We start from the raw sequence: 19,781 nt of genomic DNA on the forward strand, positions 1-19,781 counted from the left end.
TGTCTACAAGAAGCAATTGCACATATTGAGGGCTAAGACACATCCAACAAGAAGCTTTTATAAAATGATTCCCTTGCACAAGTTCTTGAAAAGGAGCACTCAAGAGGAGTTCGTGGACTAGGTTTCAGACCATGTCCCACTCGGTGTTTTCATAATAATATTGCACAGCAGTCGGACTCCGATGTGCAAATTGAGGAGTATCAAAAGGAGATTGTAGAACTTAAGGCAGAGGTAGCAGAACTAAAAGTAGAGGCAACAGAGGAGAAGCAAAGAGACAGATAATGGAGAGTTTGTTAAGATACCTAATCCAGCAATAAGGAGATAATTTACCACCTACGTAGCTGCAGATCTGAATTCTTTGGGAAGTGCACCGACCTTTTCCCGCGCAAGATCATTTTCTAGCACTAATGATCTGCATGATAAATCATGAGTTTGAGTCAACAAAAATAAATACACTTGAATCTGATCACTTTTTAATTATTCACTGTTTAATTACTTTTGAGTTACTTATTTCTACTTTATAGTCATTGATGTACTTAGGACAAATTACTATTATATATTAACTTTTGCATATATATTTTTGTTCTGTTTTTTGTTTTTTAGTTTGATTGGTTGTTGTGTATTTTACTAAATTAAAGCAAATTACGTAGTGTAAGAATGTAAAAGAAATTAGCGAATTGATCACATATTTAAAAATTTGGCTAAAAAAAATTATAATACGTTATTTGATAGTGGTTACGAATCCGCCGTTATAATTGAAACAAATAATTTTGGCATTATATATGTATACTATATCTAAATTTATTTTAAGAATATATGTTAAAAATAAGACTGGACACGCGGACACGTGATGGTATTTAGGTGTGTCCAAACGTGTCCGGAGAAGAATTTTTTTTTTTTATTAAGACACGGTTGGACACAGCAAACACGCGTGTCGGACGAGTGTCGGTGAGTGTCGTATCCGAAATGTGTCCGACACGTGGACACGATAACTCAGCGAAGTGTCCGTGCTTCATAGCCGCTATCCCATTTCATAACCGCCGCTAACTGCCAGATATGGTGTAGTGATAGAAATATAAAGAGAAATTAACATGTGAATTTTTTTTGTAATTAATTTTATATTTATTATTTGGTATCTAATTTTTTAATTTATTTTTTATAATAAATATTTAACAATTATTTATTTCTATATTTTTAAATTAAATATAATTTTTAATTCTTTTTGATAAATTAAACATTACTTTTTAATACTATATCAATCAATATTTTTTCCCAATAAATATCCTTTATATCCTATGCACTCTTTTGATATATATATATATATATATATATAGTGAGTATTTTCCTACCAACCACTAACACATATACAACTGATACGTTGCTGTCACATGTTACAGCACATTTTTACGGTGTTCAGAGAGCTAAACTTGAAAGTTGCAATGCTACATGTTTCTTTGGTTATATTTTCTGTTTTATTTTTATTATTGATTAGTTACGCTGGCAACTGTTTAGGAGAAAACTGAATGCAAAATGTTCACCCCAAAGATAGATAAATTTCTAAATTTGGTAGAATCCAAAACAAAAGTTAGCAGAACACAATCTCCATTAATAGAGATGCATACAACTGCTTTAGCATAATACAGAATCCTGATATTCACTATTTAATAGAGAAGAGTTGGAGGTTAGAGAACGAAAATCACAAAGAAGAAGAACAATAGAAACAATGATTATCACGAAGAGAGCTACGATATATACACTTGTTCTTATTATTACTCTCTTTGCATTATCATGTTATGAAGCAAATGCGGGACCGATCAAGACAAGAAGCAAGCCGATAGGTGGTCCTGATATTCATGCGGGACAAGACGTAGAACGTGATCATCACGTGCTTCTTCCGGGCGAGAAAATACACAATGTTATGGATTTCGGAGCCGTACCCGATGGCGAAACGGACTCCACTCAGGCTTTCATGGATGCATGGGCGGCAACTCGGGAGTCCACGGTGAAGAGCAGGTTTCTTGTTCCTCCTGGGAGATTCCTGATTGGGGAAATGTTTCTGAATGGGCCATGCAAGTTTAATGGGCCGATAGTAATGCAGATTGATGGCACTGTCTTGGCTTCCACGGATATTTCTGAGTATATGAACGAACATTGGCTCAGGATCGAGGATCACTTTGACCTCAAGATTACCGGTGTAGGTACATTTGATGGCCAGGGCCATAGCTCTTGGAAAATAGTGGAGGACTGCGACAAAAAAACTCAAGGCTCATGCGTCAAGAATCCTGCTGTAAGTTATTATTAACTAGAGATATAATTATTTATGTGTCTTTTTTTTTTCAGCAAAATAAATTATTCTATGGCTACAGAGGTATAGAATGCCATACTTTCATCTAACTTTTCCTTGTATGGGATTGCAGAACTTATACTTCAGCAACGTAACCAACGTGATTGTGCATGGCGTTAAGTCGGTAAATCCCAAAGGCTCTCACATTTTCGTAACTAGCAGCGCAAACTTCAGGATCACCAATGTTCAAATCACTGCACCAGAAAATAGCCCAAACACCGATGGCATTCATATTAGCCACTCCGATAATGTCATCGTTTCTAAAACTTTCATTGGAACAGGTGATGATTGTATCGGTATGATACAAGGATCCTCAAACATTGTCGTTGAGGACGTAACATGTGGCCCTGGACATGGAATTAGGTAATTAATTAATCAAATATTTTAGAACAAAAAAGTTTAAGATGTTGGTTGAGAGAGTAAATATCTTTACTTATTTATATGCATGCATGACAGCATTGGTAGCCTTGGAAAGGAAGAGGGAGAAGCTGAGGTGAAAGGCGTCCATGTTAGGAACAGCAGACTTGTTAGGACAACGAATGGCCTTAGAATCAAAGCATGGCCAGGTCACAAATTTCCGGGTGCAGCTTCAGATGTATTTTTCAGTAACATCACCATGGAAGATGTTAGGAATGCTATCATCATTGACCAAGAGTATTTGTGCCCTAAAGACTGCACAAAACAGGTGGGTTTAATTTGCTTAATAACATTCTTATCTTTTTAATCTTTTGGAAGAGCTAGTTATGCTAAATATATATACTCATTCTATGTGTGCAGCCATCACTTGTGAAGATAAAGAATGTACATTTTATAAATATAAGGGGAACTACAACTTCAGCAACTCCAGTGAACATGAAGTGCAGCAAGCTGAATCCATGTGAAGGAATTATATTTCGTGACATTAATTTTCAGTTTGGAAACACGCTTAAAAAGCTGACGATTCCGCAATTAAACTCATCATGCATCAATGTTAAACCTATTTTCGAAGGAATACAAATTCCACCACCTTGCCTAGATTTACCATTAATGCCTAAATTACCAACAGTGCCGGTGAGATTGCCATTGCCAGTGCCAGTGCCAGTGCCAACAAAGCCAAACTTGCCAACAGTGCCAGCGAAATTGCCAGCACTAAAAAAGTCCACGTTGCCAAAAGCAGGAACAACACTAAAGATGATAAAAACTTCAGTAGCAACAAAATTGCGAGCACCCAAAAAGCCGACACCACAAGTACCCACAAAGTCAAAATTGCCATCGGTGCATGTGGCATTGAAAAAAGCACCAAAGAAGCTAAAACTGCAAAATTCAAAAGTAAAGAAGGGGGGACAGAAGGCCAAAAATATGCGTAATATCAGAAAAAAACGTCAACACTAATAGGCCTATATCATTAGATAGGCATTCATATGTGTTCCAAGAACAACGTGTCATATATTTTTATTCATCTCCCTAACATTTTCTTTCTTTAAATATGTGTCCTTCTTTAATTCTCGCTATGTAACAACTAAACTATATACAATCTATTATATCATTTCTATTTTAACCTATTTAATGTTATGAATATTTATTTATATTTTTTAAATATTTTATGTTCTTTCATGTATATATCTTTCTTGCTTTATCGAGTCATATTAAGCTTATATTTCCAAAATTATACTTTTTAATATAAAAAATAAAAATAGCTTTCCTAATCTTAATTATATTTTTTAAACAAGTATAATAATTCGTGTCATACACGCGATAAAATTGAAATTATAATTTTAAATTATTCTATTAAAATTAATTTGAATTGTAATAATTTAATTAATAAATAAATAATATGATATGCATTGGTTGTGTTTTTTTAAATATAGTATTAAATATATTAACTCAAATGTAGTTATTAAGTGTATAAAAATTATGTTTGAATTATGAATTCTCTAAATGAAATTATCCCGTTTAAAATATTTAAATTATGATTTCAATCATAAATTATAATTATGATTTAAAAAAATTTTTTTGATATAATATTATATTTTTTTCTCCACTTTACTATTAATATATTGATATTGCAATAATTATAATACTAAAAATATATCAATAATTTCAAAATTTTACTAATAATACTAACAGTTTAAAGATAATTTTACTATAGTTATAATAAATTTAGTTATTACTCTAAATAAATAAAATATATAATATATTTGAAAACTAAAGAAAAAAGATTAACGATAATTATGTTTAGAATATTCTCATTTTTTTAAAATTTTTTTGCTTGTCATTCTTTCACTGCAATGTTAGATCAAGGAAACTTTAAATTTGAAATATAATAATAAAAAAATAATAAACTAAAATGAATATATATATATATAGAGAGAGAGTCAATACACAAAGATATGTTATCGTAATAAAATATCACACTATAAATAATTATATTTGTCAAGTAAATTTATTTATACTCTATATTTATTATATTATTTTATGTAAAATTAAAATCTACTCTTCTAATTTAATATTTTATATATATTTGCTTCTGACATTGTCCAAAATTAAATTGGGATTATGTCTAAAGTCTTAACATGGTAAACGAAATATAATTAATATCTAATATTTTAATAATTAAATACTTAAAATAAGTTAATAAATAATAATAATTAATATCTAAAATATCATATATATATATATTGTCTAAAATTAAATTGAAATTATATTCAAAGTCTTAATACCGTAATTGAGGTATAATTAATACCTAAATTTAATAAGTAAATACTTAAAATATTGAAAAGAAATTTTTAAAAAATGTGAGAAATAAAAATAAAAAAATTAATAAATAATATTAGTGTTTAAATGAAAAAGTGATAAAGAATAATAATTATAAGTAAAAATACTATTTTTATTTTGGAAAAAATACATGAAAAATTATTTAATAATCCTTGCCATGTACATGATAATAAATTGTTCAATAATTCGTACTATGCACGTGATAAGATTTTTTTTTTTTTTTTAACAAAAGATAGGAGACTCGAACCTGTAACCCATTAATTGAGTATAGGGAGACTATGCCATTTGAGCTATACCTCGTTGGCGATAAGGTTGAAATCATAATTTTAAATTATTTTATTGAAATTAATTTGAATTGTAGTAATTTAATTAATAAAAAAGTAACATGTTATGTGTTTATTTTTTCTTAATCTAGTGTTATGTGTATCAACTCTAATATAGTTATTAATCGTTTTTGTTAATCTACTTTTTTTTTAAATGTATGATTTAAAATAAATATTATAAATATTAATAACTAAACAAATTATTATATTATAATTATTTACGTTTTATTCCCAAAATTGAAAACATACTATTTTTTTTATTTAATAATTTTTTATTTATACTAACAATATATATTAATCGATTAGTCAATGATTTTTTATTCGTAGGATATATTTATTTATTTTGTTTAAATAATTTTAAATCTTTCCTTATTTAAGTATATATATATATTAAGTCACATATATTAATTATTTTTTGATTTTTTTATTATAAATATTTTTTTAGCCTACAATCATTCAATGATTTTTTTATTCCATTAATACCATCAGACGCGTAATAATATTCATAAATCATACTAATTTCCGTATTTATTTATATGTATATATATCAATTGTTTAGTTAATAATTTTTTTATTTTTAGAATATATTTATTTTGTTAAATGATTCTAAATACTTCTTTATATATATATATATATATATATATATATATATATATATTAATTGTATGTAAATATATTTAAATCGCATATATTAATTATTTTTTATCATGATTAATTTTTTTTGAGCCTACAATCATTCAATAATTTTTTTATTCTTTATTATTAATATCATCATATGTGTAATTTTCATAAATTATAACAATTTTTTTATTTATCTATACATATATATTAATTTTGTTAAATAATTCTAAATATTTGTTTATATATATATATATGATCATTTTTTATTCTACAATCGAATAATAATTTTTTATATTTTATATCCATGTATATTCTCCAATCTCTTTTCATATGTATGATTAACAATTTTTTTTTTAATGGTGATATTTTAATTTTTTTTCTTTCACATATTTTTTTATATATTAGCAAGAAAGTAAAACTATGTATTGTGACTCTTTTTTCTTTTTCACGCCTTAATCTTAATTAATCAATCTTGTGTCCACACAATATAATTAAACTTTTAATCATTCTAATTTATTAATGAATTACATTTCTCTTAATAATTGCATCACTAATCTGAAATACAAAAAAAGGTGATACATATATCCAAAAAAAAACTTAAAAATAAAAAAAAAATCATATTAAAAAGTTAAAAAATAACATATCCAAAAAGAATAGTCATAATATATAAATTGAGACAACAATTTAAATTTCTCTAAAACTAATTTAATCAATTACAATATTATAACTAATATATTCTAATCCTTAGATACGTATAGATTAGAATCATTCTCGTAACAACCAACCGAAATAACATCATAAAATCGAACACTTAGAATCTGTACAAATTCAGACTATCATCTTGTTAAAATTGTTAAATTAAATTGACTTTTATTCTCCTTAACGGCATTACATTAATGCACCAGAAAGCTGGTAGTTTATGAAAAAAATCATAATATGTTATAAAATTATTTTTAATACAAAAAGCTTAAGAGACGAAAATTTAAATATAGTACCAATATTTGAATTGCATCTTCAAGGTTGGCACGAATTTTTCAAAACTGAACCTAAATTGAAGAAATTCAATCTCATTATATGCTCTACTTCGAATATTTTTGGACAAACGTAGAAAACGTGGAGGAGATGTGACTTGAACTTGACCTACAAAGCTCCTTAGAAACAATTGCCCAATCAAAGAAGAATAACAGATTAGAAAAAAAGAATGCTTTGATTCTTAGATTTAAACTCACTAACCACAAAGAAATACTATATATAGCCTTTAGTAGTACAAAAATAATTATAGAAATTAATTATTGTAATATCAATTTACCACTACGAACGTTAGTATCATATTTATAGCAATTAGAATTATAAATTTATGTTTAATTTTTTATATAATTATAATTAAGATATTTTTTTAAAATTAGTATAATTATGCATTATTCATTAAATGCTAATTGTAATATAATTCTAATAAAGATATTTTTTAAAATAAATTTAGAAGAGAGAATAATACTTTTATTTTGAAAAGAAAATAAATTGATGAGGAATTGACACCTTACTTTTATTAGTCGGGGAAAAATCCAATTTTAGTATATTAAATAAATTATTTTATATAATTATAATAAAGATATTTTTCTAAATTAGTATAATCATGCACTATTCATTAAATGTTAATTGTAATATAATTATAATAAAGATATTTTTTAAAAATAATTTTAGAAGAGAGAATAGTGCTTTCATTACATGAGAATAGTACTTTCTAAAAATAAAGATATTTTCCTAAATTACTATAATTATGCATTATTACTTAAATGCTAATTATAGTATAATTATAATAAAGATATTTTTATAAAATAAACTTAGAAGAGAACATAGTACATTCATTTTGACGGAAAAATAGATTCATGAGAAATCGACACCTCACTTTCATTAGTTGGGGGAAAACCCAGTTTTAGTATATTAAGTAGATTAAAATCATTACTTAATATAATTTTGATAAGCGAAATAGTATATCGGTATACAAATATTTAAGAGTAAAAAAACTGTGTTATTTATTTATAGTATTTACTTTGGTACGATAATAAATTCGTACCTATCATTACGTTTAAAATATGGACAAATTAAATAACAATAAGTCGTATAAAATTTATTTTTCATGTTAGCACCTATTTTTTAAAAAAAATATATATTATATTACTACTTTTATTAAAATATTCTTATAATTTAATAAAAATAAAAATTAATTTTTTTATTTAATTTTTTAAAATACTTAATTTTTTTTGTATATGTTAAACAAAAATGATCTTTTTAAATTAATCAAATTGTTTATTTTACAGTTTTAAAATTTAAATAATTAAAAAACAAAAACAAAAATACATTTAATTATTTATCTTTACTAAAAAAATTATTTCAATCTTATTAACATCCTCCATGAACTCTAATAATCATGCATACCAAAAAAAATTCTAAAAAATATTTAAAAAAATATCATTTGTTCTTTATTTTTCTGGGTTTCTCACCCAACCTTCATATTTGATTATTTCGTCTCTGTGTTAGTGTCTCCTTCTCTTCTCTTCAAACTCGTCTCTTCTCTCCGACAAAGAAAACGAAGAAGCTTCCTCCACGGCGCCCTACCAAGGTCACTGCATCATTCGTTGCACGCCTCACCTAGCTGAGGAGAACGCCGTCGCGTCTAAGAGCATCTATATCTTCTTCGTTTTAGAGAGCACTGCCGTCTTCCTCATTCTTCATCACCGTCGTCAGCTTCTCCCTTCTGATAACTCTCATTCCGTAATTTCTATGATTTTAATTATTATAACATTGTTGTGATTTTTGTAATTAATATAATTTGGTTTAATTTCTATAATTTTATATTAGTTGTTGTTAATTTTGACAAAATAAAAACTTAAGAAAATTGTATTTCTCAATTCGTTTTTCGGAATCCTTCATATGCTAATAAAAAAAATTTGTTATAAGATCCTGTAATTGAGAGTTTCATCGTTTTTTATGTGACTCGGACTTATAACCTAATGGGTGGATGCGGTAATCGATAATTGAGAGCTTCATCGTTTTTTATATGACTCGGACTTATAACCTAATGGATGGATGCGGTAATCGACAAACAATGATACTATGATAGACGATGCAGCCACTTTAGTGCTTTAGTGGGTTTTTTTTTTTTTTCAAAAATTAAAATTTTTTATTTCACACACACATATTTGATAAAGAAACTATCAATCTATATCAAAACAATAATCAATAATGATCATAAAATTCTACTAACTACAAATTTTTTCAGATCTTTTTTTTCTCTTTTGTGGAATTTTACCAATTTTCAATGGAAGTAATCTCATAACTATTCGTTTGTTTTGTTGAATTTTGATCAAAATTTATGTTTTTTTTCTTCTTTTTTAATTTATGTTTTAAAGATTAATAATTTAATTACACTGAATTCATTCCAATTGCATCCTTACATAATTCCTTTACGTGAAGAACTTCTATACTATATCTGTGGTGTACTTGGGATCTATTAAATTTTAATTGTTACTTTATCCTAAGTGCATAATACCCGAGATCTTGCTTTAATTAGTTTTGGATATTAGTCCTTCAGATGTGATACATTACACAAAATGATAAAATATTCTATGTGTTACACATTTTCAAAAATAAAATATTTAAATAACTTAAAAATAAAAAATCCTTGTTTTTTGTCATAATATTTATATTAGTTCGATATTTAAAATGAATAATTACCCAAATCAGTCTCCAAAGATTTTAAAAACGAAAATTTTAATCTTTAAAATAAATTAATACACAAATCAATCTCCAATATTTTTTTATCAGACATAACAGTTCTAATCTCCATCCATTTTCCAGCATGATTCACTAACGAAAAATACTGAGTTAGCACGCAAACTCTCATACATGACAATTAAGTGTCCACGTGTGCGACGAGAATAAAACAGTCCTTGATCTTCTAATAAAAAACCTTAAACCCTCCATCACCTTCCTCTATCTCCCTTCAGTCACACTCTTCGCTGATATCCACCTCCATATCCTCTGCATTAAACTCTCTCGCCGTAAAAACCAGAACCTCCACTCCATTTCCAAAACCTTAAACATGAAAGCCATTGTTTTGGACATCATAAACTCCATCGTCACCACGCAAGTCACCAACAAATTCAAAATCCTGGAATACCTAAAATTTCCATCGATGATTACCCCGATGCAATAAAGGATCGTGAGAGTAGTATTTATCAAGTTTTCCTTGACATGTCCAGGATCATGAGAGACAGCACTAGGATCATCGTGAACACCTGTAGCAACAACAATACCTTCAATCATGGACGGTGTCTCCAATAGCAATAGCTGGATCGGAGTAGCAGAGAGGTAGAACAACATGAATCGGCGACTCTAGAGGTAAAGCCAATTGCGTCAAAGATTAACCCTAGACTGTCAGAGATCATGAAGACGGGAAATTTGATGAGCTTTCATGCCAATCCAGGAAGAGAAGGAAGAGAGAACAGGGGTGAGGGTTGCAATGAGACTGAGTGATTAGCAGTGATGGCAAGGAATAGAAAGGGAGGCAACAACAAGCAATGAGGGCGAGCAACAAGACTGCGGGGTGCCACAGAGGGGTGGCAAGAGGCACCGTGACACAAAGAGGCCGGCTAGCAGCGCGACAATGAGATGGAGGTCGGTGAGAGGCGCCGATAGAGAATGTTGAGGCTTTGAACTTTGCCTCTGCTGTGAGTGTGAGAGACTAAGTTGGAGGGAAGGAGAGAGAGCGACGCGGCACCGAGACGGAGGTCGGCAAAAGGTGGCGGTAGAGATGATTGAGACTTTGAGTGCTTGAGAACTGAAACTTTGAGTGTTGCGAGCTTCTGAATGTGAGAGAGAAAGTTGGGGAAGAGACTTCTAAAGCCGTAGGATTTTTTTTTATAAATACAAAATGACGTCGTATTACTGATAAGAATAGGAACTTATTTTTCTATGTGTTTCCCCAACACGTTATGTCATATGTGCCACTTCATTATTTTCCATTGAGTATATAAACGAAGAAGCATGTCATAGATTGATTTGTCAACGAAAAAAAATTCTGGAGATGTTTTTATTTTTTGGAAACTAAAGTATCCGCTTTTAAAATCTTAAGGAATTAATTTAGATAATTACTCCAAAAAAAAAATCCTTATAGAGAAAGTAAGAAATAAAAAGCATCGGTTTCGATTTCTTCATCAGCACCATAATTATCAAACCCAACTCGACTCGGCCGGTTCGATTGGAAACTCGATCACCTGGCTGGGCTGAGTCATCATGCAGACTGCTCAAGTATCGGACCAGAGAAATCCGGTTTGACCCGTACGGGCATAATAAAAACCGGTGACGTTGCCAGTGCAAAAAATCCGGTCCAGGTCACTTTGATTTTTTTTTTCATTAGCTTGAAACGACGTCGTTTGGTCCCCCTCCACCCAAATGCCCTAATGACGTAATCTGATGGTGATGAACGTCCCTATTCTCTCTTCAGTCTTTCTTCTTCTCCTCACCGTCGCACTCACTGACGTCTCCAAGATTACGCCGGTCCGACTCTCCGATCTCGCTCGCTCACTTAGTGTGTCGCACTCAAGGTCGCCGTCGCGCGCTGTGTCGTCATTGCGGTCTAACTGTGTCGCCGTCGCCCTCCTTGCCATCGTCCTTGCCGGCGTCAGAAGCAAAGGGAACCAGTCAACCAGCGTCTGAGGTCGTCGTCGTCTTCTACTCTTCTTGTTGCCGTCGTCAGTTGGTCAGCTTCTTCCTTGTTCTTTCTTTTTTTTTTTTTCAATTTCATTGAATCATTGCTGTAAATCATCAATTCACTGATTTGTAGCAGTGTTCTAAAAACCGGACCGGACCGACCGCTCGAACCGATTCAACCGAAAACCGGCAAAAAAAGGTTCGGTCCAGTATAAAGAACCGGTCAATTTAAAGCCGCTCGAGAACCGCTAAATCGGCTGGTAACCGGTCAGTCAGACCGGACCGGAAGCCGGCCGGTTTACAAAAACGACGTCTTTTCCTTTGTTGAAAGGGAAAAGATTGCACGCCTTATCCACTTATCCCCCACTTCTCCAACTCCTTCCTGCAGCAAATGCCCTAGCCTCCACCAAAGAAAGCAAACCCAAGCAGCCTCCACCAATCGTCGTCGCCGTCTGTCGGAGTGGGAGATTGCTGCCGCCGTCCGTCGCACTCAAGAACTACCGTCTTCATGCTTTCGGGCCTCTCGCCGGATCCTCCGCGTCGTGTGCTCGCATCTCGCCTCTCTCCTCTGTGCTCGGCTGCTCGCGCCTCCCTCCGCCAGTGAGTGCTCGAGCTGTGCGCGTTGGTTGCTGCTCGTCGTCCGTGGTTGTCTCTGCTCGATTCTGCCTCCCAGTGTCACTCGAGTCTCGTCTCAGTCACTGGCATCTCGTGGTTCGCCTGTCTCGTCGCCGGCGGCAGAAGCAACTCGTGGGGTTGTCTCTTGCTTCGTCGCCTTCCGTGGTGTGGTCGCTGACTCGCCGTCGACCGTTGGTGAGTCCCTGCACCATCGCTTCCCTGTTCTCTCTTCTCCATATTTCCCTTCTCCCTGTATTTTTGCATTTTGCTGAAAAAATTGCTAATCAATAAATTTGCCTTGTTGCTGATCTAAATGTTGCTGTAAATCGGGACTTTACTAAGATTTGCTAAATTTGTTGCTGTAACTTGAATTTGTTGCTTCCTAGTCACAGAATCATAACTGATTGGCTTTGCTCACTGATTGTATTTGATGATAGATTTTAAATTGATAACTTTTAAATTTTAAATTTGCACTGCCCATATTACTGATTCACTGTTCCTTCAGTGTTTTTTGTTGTTGTTAATCATTGTGATGAGCTTTGTTAAAATTGGGTTGAAAAATGTTAATCTTTCTTCATTTTTCATTGTTCTTAACTTCTGTTCTTATTAAAAAAAATTGCAATTGGTGATCTTTTGATTTATTATATGCTTCATGTTTTTAATTTCACTCTGCTTCTAGGCTTTGAAATCAGTTTATGATAACTGTGATGCAATTATTTAGTTGGATAACTGATGTAATTATTGAGTTTAAGAGATTGAGTTTTTTGTTCTCATTATTAGTAAGACATGGATAGTTTAGAATTTTCTATTTCTTTCCCTTACTTCTGAAGTTCGTCATTTCGTGTTGGCTTCAACTTTCAAATGGGAATTAGGAGCTGGTGAGTGGTGAAGATAACATCTTCTGGAACTGAGTCTGTTGTTTCACTGCCTGATGGGAAAGTAAGATATGATCTAGAATTACGATAGTACACAGTGATGTTTTTTCCATTTGGCTGGACTCAGTGAGACAACTGGGAAATATTCTTGTTTGGTTTGATTAACCAACTTCAATATTTAACCTTGTTAATCATATCTTGTACCATTCAGAAAAAAGTAGGGCCTATTTTGGTTGCCATAAATTCCTTCAAGAAAGTTTCTCTGAATGATAATGATTATATTAATGATTATATTAAAGCCTACAAGCATAAAAGAATTAAAAGAGCCTGTTTTGTTTTACTTTTTGACTCAATTACGTTAAGGTAATATTGTCTATCTTTAACTTGTGCACTGCAATTATTTTGCATATTGTGATGATTAATTACATTTAGTTGGTGATAGTTTGTGTAGGGATTTAAATTTGAAAGATATTTTATGATGTTTATTTTAATTTACTTAATTATTTTATCATGAAACGGTTTTTCCGGTTGAACCACGGTTAGACCGGTTGGACCAATAAACCAGTAAACCAGTAAATAGTGCAGTTTGATGACCGATCTGGTTTTCAGAACCTTGATTTGTAGTTACTGGTCGTTGAATTTGTTGCTCTGTTGCTGAAATAATAACTTCCTCAATTTTTTTGTTGCTGTATACCTGTATTGATTGATTTGATTCTTACATAGATTTGGTATAATTAGTTGAATTTAGTTTTTAATTAGGCTTCAATTACCTTGTTGACAATGGATACAGTATGTTTTCGCACTTTCTTTGCTTTGTGTTTGTGTTGCTATGCGTCATACAGAGATTATTATTTCAGATTCTTGTTATTGATTTTGGATTTGATGATGATTATAAGATATGAGATGTGTGATCTTGTTGCTTTCGATTGTTGTCACTGTGAATGAAATGAATATTTTGTTAGACTAACGATAGGGTTTAAAGAGATTCTTCCTTTAATTATTTGGGTTGACAAAGTGGCCCAACGTCCCAAGGGTCCAAGAGAACAAAAAAGAGGAATAAAAAAAAAACATCACCCCTTCCTTAGGCTGGAGCAAGGAACAGCAACACCCGCCGTGTCACGGATCAGGTTACTGGAGGCAAATGGCGTACTGGAATGCCCGGCGCATCCTAGCATCTACGCTCTCACGAGCTCTCTCTTCGTCTTCCTCTGCACCTGCAACCATTTCTCGACCTCGTTCTCGCTTGCCTTTTGCTCTGTGTGCCGCCAAACAAACCCTACCGGTTCCTGATTGTGCGAGGCTCCACCGGGTTCGGACCAAATCGTCGGGTTCGGGTTACTCGCCGCTGAACGATCCCTCTCCCAATTGGAGCAACCGTCCTCCCAAGGAGACTATTCTTCTCGATGGCTGCGACTACGAGCACTGGCTCATCGTCATGGAGTTCCCCGAGAATCCCAAACCCTCCGAACAACAAATGGTTGATGCCTATGTCAAAACACTAGCTCAAGTTCTTGGAAGGTCCTTCTTTCTCAATCTCAATGCCTAATTTGCTTCTTTTTTTTCTTTCCTCCTGTTTTGATTTTTGAGTTTTCTGCTAACTATGTAGTGAGGAAGAGGCTAAGAAGAAGATATACTCTGTTTCCACTACTACATATACTGGTTTTGGTGCCCTCATTTCCGAAGAGCTTTCTTACAAAGTTAAAGGTAGGTTTTTACCGCTACGTTCTTTCTGATTCCTCTTCCCATCAGTTCTTGTCTTTCATTAATGTCGAAGCTTATTAGATTTGTTTTCATTGCTTGCATGTGTTAAATTCTGATTTGCAAAGCATTTTTGATATCATAATTGCTTTGTATTTAAAAGACTCCTCAAATTATTTCTGTGATGTTTAAATTTAAATACCTTTTGGAGTTAGGGCACAAGTATCATACTATATCTGTATCTGTCACCAAAAAAATACTATATCTGTATCTGTTCTCTCTCTATATATTTTTTTGGATAATCAGAATTGGTGTTTCACATTTATTTGCCTGTCATTCATTCTGTATAATTGTGTGTTGTTTCATATGCTTAACTATTGCTATTTTTCCTGCCTTAATAGAGTTACCTGGAGTTCTTTGGGTGCTGCCGGATTCATATCTTGATGTTCCCAACAAGGACTATGGAGGTGAGTTTTGGACCCTGACATAATCAACATGTGATTTGATTGTTTGATCATTCTTTCTTTCTTTCTTTTTTTAATTGATATTGGTTGTTTTGATCATGTAACATGAATTTTCAGGTGACTTATTTGTTGATGGGAAAGTGATTCCAAGGCCACAGTATAGATATTCTGAGAGGCAACCAACTAGGAGCAGACCTCGGCCACGGCATGACAGGCGTCGTGAAACAATGCAGGTTGAAAGGAGAGACCCTGTTCAAAGACAGGACTGGAACCAAAGTCAAGGAGGACCTATGCAGCAATCGAGTCCAATGAACAGTCAAAACTCTCCGTCTGGTGGACCAAAATGTTAAACATGATCTCTGCTTGACAAATTTCCCCCATATAACTAAGAGAACTTAAGTAGTTGTAGGGGAGAATTCTGATTTAAGTTCTGAATCTGAAGGCATGTTGTATGTCCATGGTTTTTTATTTGGAAATGACTCTGCCTGAACTTGGACATCATATGATTAGAATCTTTAGTATCATTATGATGATGTGATATCCAATTCAGATTGTACTTATCTTAGTATTCAAATTCTCGCAGTATGGATCCTTAGTAATCTGGTTATTTTTTTGCCAGAGCCAAAGCAGTTCGCCTTTTGGGATACTGATTGTTTTACATATTTGTGTCTGTAGCCTTTTTATCTGGTCAAGTGTGAAATCCAAGTGTATATGTATCTTGGTGAGTTTTGATTATGACTAAGAGGAGTTCTTTGTTTATTTTGTTTCAGGTTTTGTTACTAGCAGCTGGCCAAGTCTATAACCAACAATTAAGCACCATTAGATAATACCGGAGCCAAGGGATTGCTCAGATATTTGCTTCAATAATTTTCTCCGACCTTGGGCTTGGAATGACGTAATTGAAGATTGTTTATTTCGAATGTACTACGGTAAAATGACTAGCAAAACAAGTTGAAGAAGTGTCAGTTCAAATTGGGATTTATTTTGAGACTGGAGAGACGCAAGCGGCATTCTGAATTTTGTAAATCTCTGCTCTAAACTGAAAAACGGAAATATATTGTAAATCCCATTGACATCCAATATTTAGAAAATAAAATAAAATATCAAAATCAATTGAATTACTGAATAGGCAATGTTATTTATCCAATCTGTTGTCATGTTATTTGAGACCAAGCATAGATACGGTTTTGGGGCAAGTTTGGGCCATTGTGTATTTGTGTGTGTATCATAGGATCATATCACATTAACGGATGTCTGAAAATAATATAAAGATAAAAAATAATACAAAAAAGGGTGTGTTAATCTGATCTTACAAACAATAAAACGGATCTATCTCCTTAGAGTAATATTAAAACTCAAAAGAGGAAGCGAGTTCAGACAAGCGTTTGATCATCATAACGATAATTCAACAAACAACCGCAACCTGCTCTATCTTGAAATCAAAAACAACAAAAAGAAGGGTCTCCTTCTCTCACTCAATCATCAGATCAGATCCCAACAACGCAGATATGAATTCCAACCAAAACAAATCATCCCCTCTTTCACTCAACAACTACAATTTCGATTTCGATCTCGGCATCGGATCCAATCGCCCCAAATCCCTCAACGACCAGAAAACCCCCAATTCCTCCGCCCCTTCTTACTCCTCCTATTCTTATTCCTCCACCGCCACTTCCTCTTCCCAACCGAGGCCCTCCTGGCAACCCAACAAACCTGCATGGTCCCACAAGCCCGCCTCCGCTCCTGCCACTCAAACTGGGTTGCCCGGTGGTCCCCCTTCCATGGTCGGTGACATCTTCGGCAAGTCATGGGGTTCCACCCAACCTTCCGCTTCTGCCTCCGCCTCCGCCTCCACCGTCGGCATAGCTAACAAAAACCCTAACCTTTTCGGAGACCTGGTCACCTCTGCGCTTGGCCAAGGTCCCAGGAGCTCTTCCAATGTTCCTCTCAAAAACGCAACCCCTGCTTCCAAGCCTTCAGCTCCCGCCACTTCCACCTTTTCCATGGGAAAAATGGAAGATTCTTTGCCCAAAACTGCTAACACCGCACAGAGTAGTACAAATTGGGGATCTTCTGCCAATTTAGGGGGTTCTAGTACCGGGTATGGTGGTACCAGTATGAATTCCAACAAAAGCCCGAATCTTGGGGGTCCTTCATTAAGCACTATGGGTGTTGGTGGTTCAGCTGGTAGTGGATTCAGTTCCAGTAACAATGATCCGTTTAGTTCTCTGTCTGGTATTGGATCAAAGCAATCTGGTGCTGCCAGTCTTAATTCAGCTGCTAAATCCCAAAAGAATGATTTGGGGGATGATGGTTTTGGAGATTTTCAGAATGCTTACAAGCCGACCTCTGCAGCTTCTGGTAATGTTGGAATTGACATTGATTTTGGTGGATCTGCCACCTCGAATCAGACCCCAGTCCAGGGATCTGCTGGTGGTGCTGATCCAATGGACATGTTTTTCTCATCTTCCTCAGCATCTGCCGGAGGCACTGCTGCGGCTACGTCTCAAGGATTTGGAGGACAGGCATCTGCAGAAGTGGAAGATTGGGGTCTGGATTCTGAGTTTGGTGGAGGAGGGCATGATGTGGGTGGCACAACCACTGAGCTTGAAGGGCTTCCCCCACCTCCTGCCGGGGTGTCTGGTGCCGCTGCCAAAAACAAGGGGATGGACAATTACAAGCAGGGCCAGTTTGCTGATGCTATCAAGTGGCTTTCCTGGGCCGTCATCCTTCTGGAGAAAGCCGGGGATAACGCAGGCTCTGTGGAGGTTTTGTCATGCAGGGCTTCCTGTTACAAAGAAGTTGGGGAGTATAAGAAGGCAGTGGCAGATTGTACAAAGGTATACTTTGGCCTGTAGTATTACTTTGTGTTTAGAGTTTGAATTATATAGTATATAGTAGTTGTGAGATCTATAAATGTAGCTTTTTGAATCACTAATAGTGTGTTTAGTTTCCCTTCCCATATGGAATTCCAAACCATTAGTTTAGCTGAACTGCAAAAGACAAGCTTTAGTCCAAGTAATTCTCCAAATCGCAAACTACATGCTAAGTATTTGTTGACTTATGTAATTGAATGTTGTTTCTTGTTGGAGAAATGAATTAGCCGCCACAATATGGTATGGTATGCTATTGGCAAACTTATTTGCTAATGAAAAGAATGTCTCATTAGATCTATTTGGCTTACAATATGAGATCTTTTCCTGGCTTATAATGTCATATCTTTGTTGAGATCATAGGTAGCATGTGTATTGAGTTCAGCTATTGACTGTTGTAGTTGGGAGAGGTTAGGATTTCCCTGTACATTTAGGTTGGCTCCACGATGAATTGCTGCTATGAGCCTATGACTTCTAGGATGAATCAAACCACACCAATTTTTTCATCACCATTTATTTTCAAGTAAGTGTTTTCATCTTTATGTTGTTTTGTTTGCAGGTTCTAGAAAATGATGAGAAAAATGTGTCCGTCCTTGTACAGCGTGCTCTCTTGTATGAGAGTATGGAGAAGTACAGACTTGGTGCTGAAGACCTGAGGACTGTGCTAAAGATTGATCCTGGGAACAGAGTTGCCAGAAGTACTGTTCACCGATTGGCTAAGATGGCCGATTAGTGATTATTTTTTCTCCTTTCATCCAATTTTTACAATATATAGGTCCATACCTACACCCTTACCCCCGGTAGCCATGATTGTCAGGGGGTTCATACGTATGAACTGCTTTTTTGATTTATGGTTAGCCTTCATATGCATTTCTCTGTGTCCTTTATTTCATTCTGGCTATCTCACGAGATTAATTTTCTCGTTTTCTTCAGAGACATAACAGCTAAACGTAATGTGAGTTTCCATATTCTTTTCCTATTTATGTTGTCCCAAGTGTTTAGATTGTTTGCATGTTATGAAAGTGTTTATTGGTTGCACTTTCGTTATTGAGTACCCTTGACGAATTCTTTTGGATATAAAGAATCAACCTTACGCCATGCTCCTCTTGAAGTCATCTATGGACATGAGATTTGTTCTGGGTTGTTATATGTAAAGGATTTTTTGGGTCTAGAAGTTCATGAGAATTTTATATAGACTTCGTTATTGTTCTGCAGCATTCTTTCTTTTCTATACGTGATGTATGCGCACTAATCAGTAAGCACATCAATTCTCTATTCCCTTCTCCAAAGAATATTTATACAAATAAATATCCAATTCAATCTCTATCTATGGTCTCAACGGATACTACTATCTCTGAATAAAATAATGACAATGCATTTCATAATCGTTCATACTAGAAAATAAATTGGTCTTTCATCCTGTAAATGGTTTGAGACCACTTTTGTCATTTTTCATTTGGTAAAATACCACGTTGTTTTTTAAGATAATATGTTATTTAGGT

At 33.8% G+C, this 19,781-nt stretch overlaps 3 protein-coding genes across 6 annotated transcripts; all 3 read left to right on the plus strand.

The window, feature by feature from the left end:
• The first annotated feature begins 1,707 nt into the window (after positions 1-1,707).
• Positions 1,708-3,869, plus strand: LOC107614500 (exopolygalacturonase-like). The gene is made up of 4 exons (XM_016316697.3): positions 1,708-2,287; positions 2,418-2,707; positions 2,801-3,029; positions 3,122-3,869. Exons 1-4 carry the CDS (start codon positions 1,724-1,726, stop codon positions 3,713-3,715), a joined length of 1,677 nt encoding a protein of 558 aa, XP_016172183.1. The 5' UTR covers positions 1,708-1,723; the 3' UTR covers positions 3,716-3,869.
• Positions 3,870-12,090: 8,221 nt separating this feature from the next.
• On the plus strand, positions 12,091-16,527 carry LOC107638779 (multiple organellar RNA editing factor 3, mitochondrial). Of its 4 annotated transcripts, none has more exons than XR_015902568.1 (6): positions 12,115-12,564; positions 14,330-14,762; positions 14,851-14,948; positions 15,344-15,409; positions 15,524-15,848; positions 16,177-16,527. XR_015902568.1 is itself a non-coding variant. In XM_016342179.3 (5 exons), the coding sequence occupies exons 2-5, from the start codon at positions 14,386-14,388 to the stop codon at positions 15,754-15,756; spliced, it is 774 nt and encodes a 257-aa protein (XP_016197665.1). In that variant the 5' UTR covers positions 12,091-12,564; positions 14,330-14,385; the 3' UTR covers positions 15,757-16,032. The 4 variants fall into 4 exon arrangements, 2 of the variants coding, with proteins under 2 accessions (XP_016197665.1, XP_016197658.1); XR_015902567.1 differs by having other exon boundaries at positions 12,139-12,564; positions 14,260-14,762; XM_016342179.3 differs by lacking the exon at positions 16,177-16,527 and having other exon boundaries at positions 12,091-12,564; positions 15,524-16,032.
• Positions 16,528-16,571: 44 nt separating this feature from the next.
• Positions 16,572-19,493, plus strand: LOC107638792 (Tetratricopeptide repeat (TPR)-like superfamily protein). Its single transcript, XM_016342192.3, has 2 exons — positions 16,572-18,246; positions 18,839-19,493. Exons 1-2 carry the CDS (start codon positions 16,915-16,917, stop codon positions 19,010-19,012), a joined length of 1,506 nt encoding a protein of 501 aa, XP_016197678.1. The 5' UTR covers positions 16,572-16,914; the 3' UTR covers positions 19,013-19,493.
• Positions 19,494-19,781: the final 288 nt, after the last annotated feature.

The sequence above is a fragment of the Arachis ipaensis genome, chromosome B1 (assembly GCF_059453495.1).
Source record: "Arachis ipaensis isolate K30076 ecotype BB chromosome B1, ASM5945349v1, whole genome shotgun sequence".
NCBI classification, from domain to species: domain Eukaryota; kingdom Viridiplantae; phylum Streptophyta; class Magnoliopsida; order Fabales; family Fabaceae; genus Arachis; species Arachis ipaensis.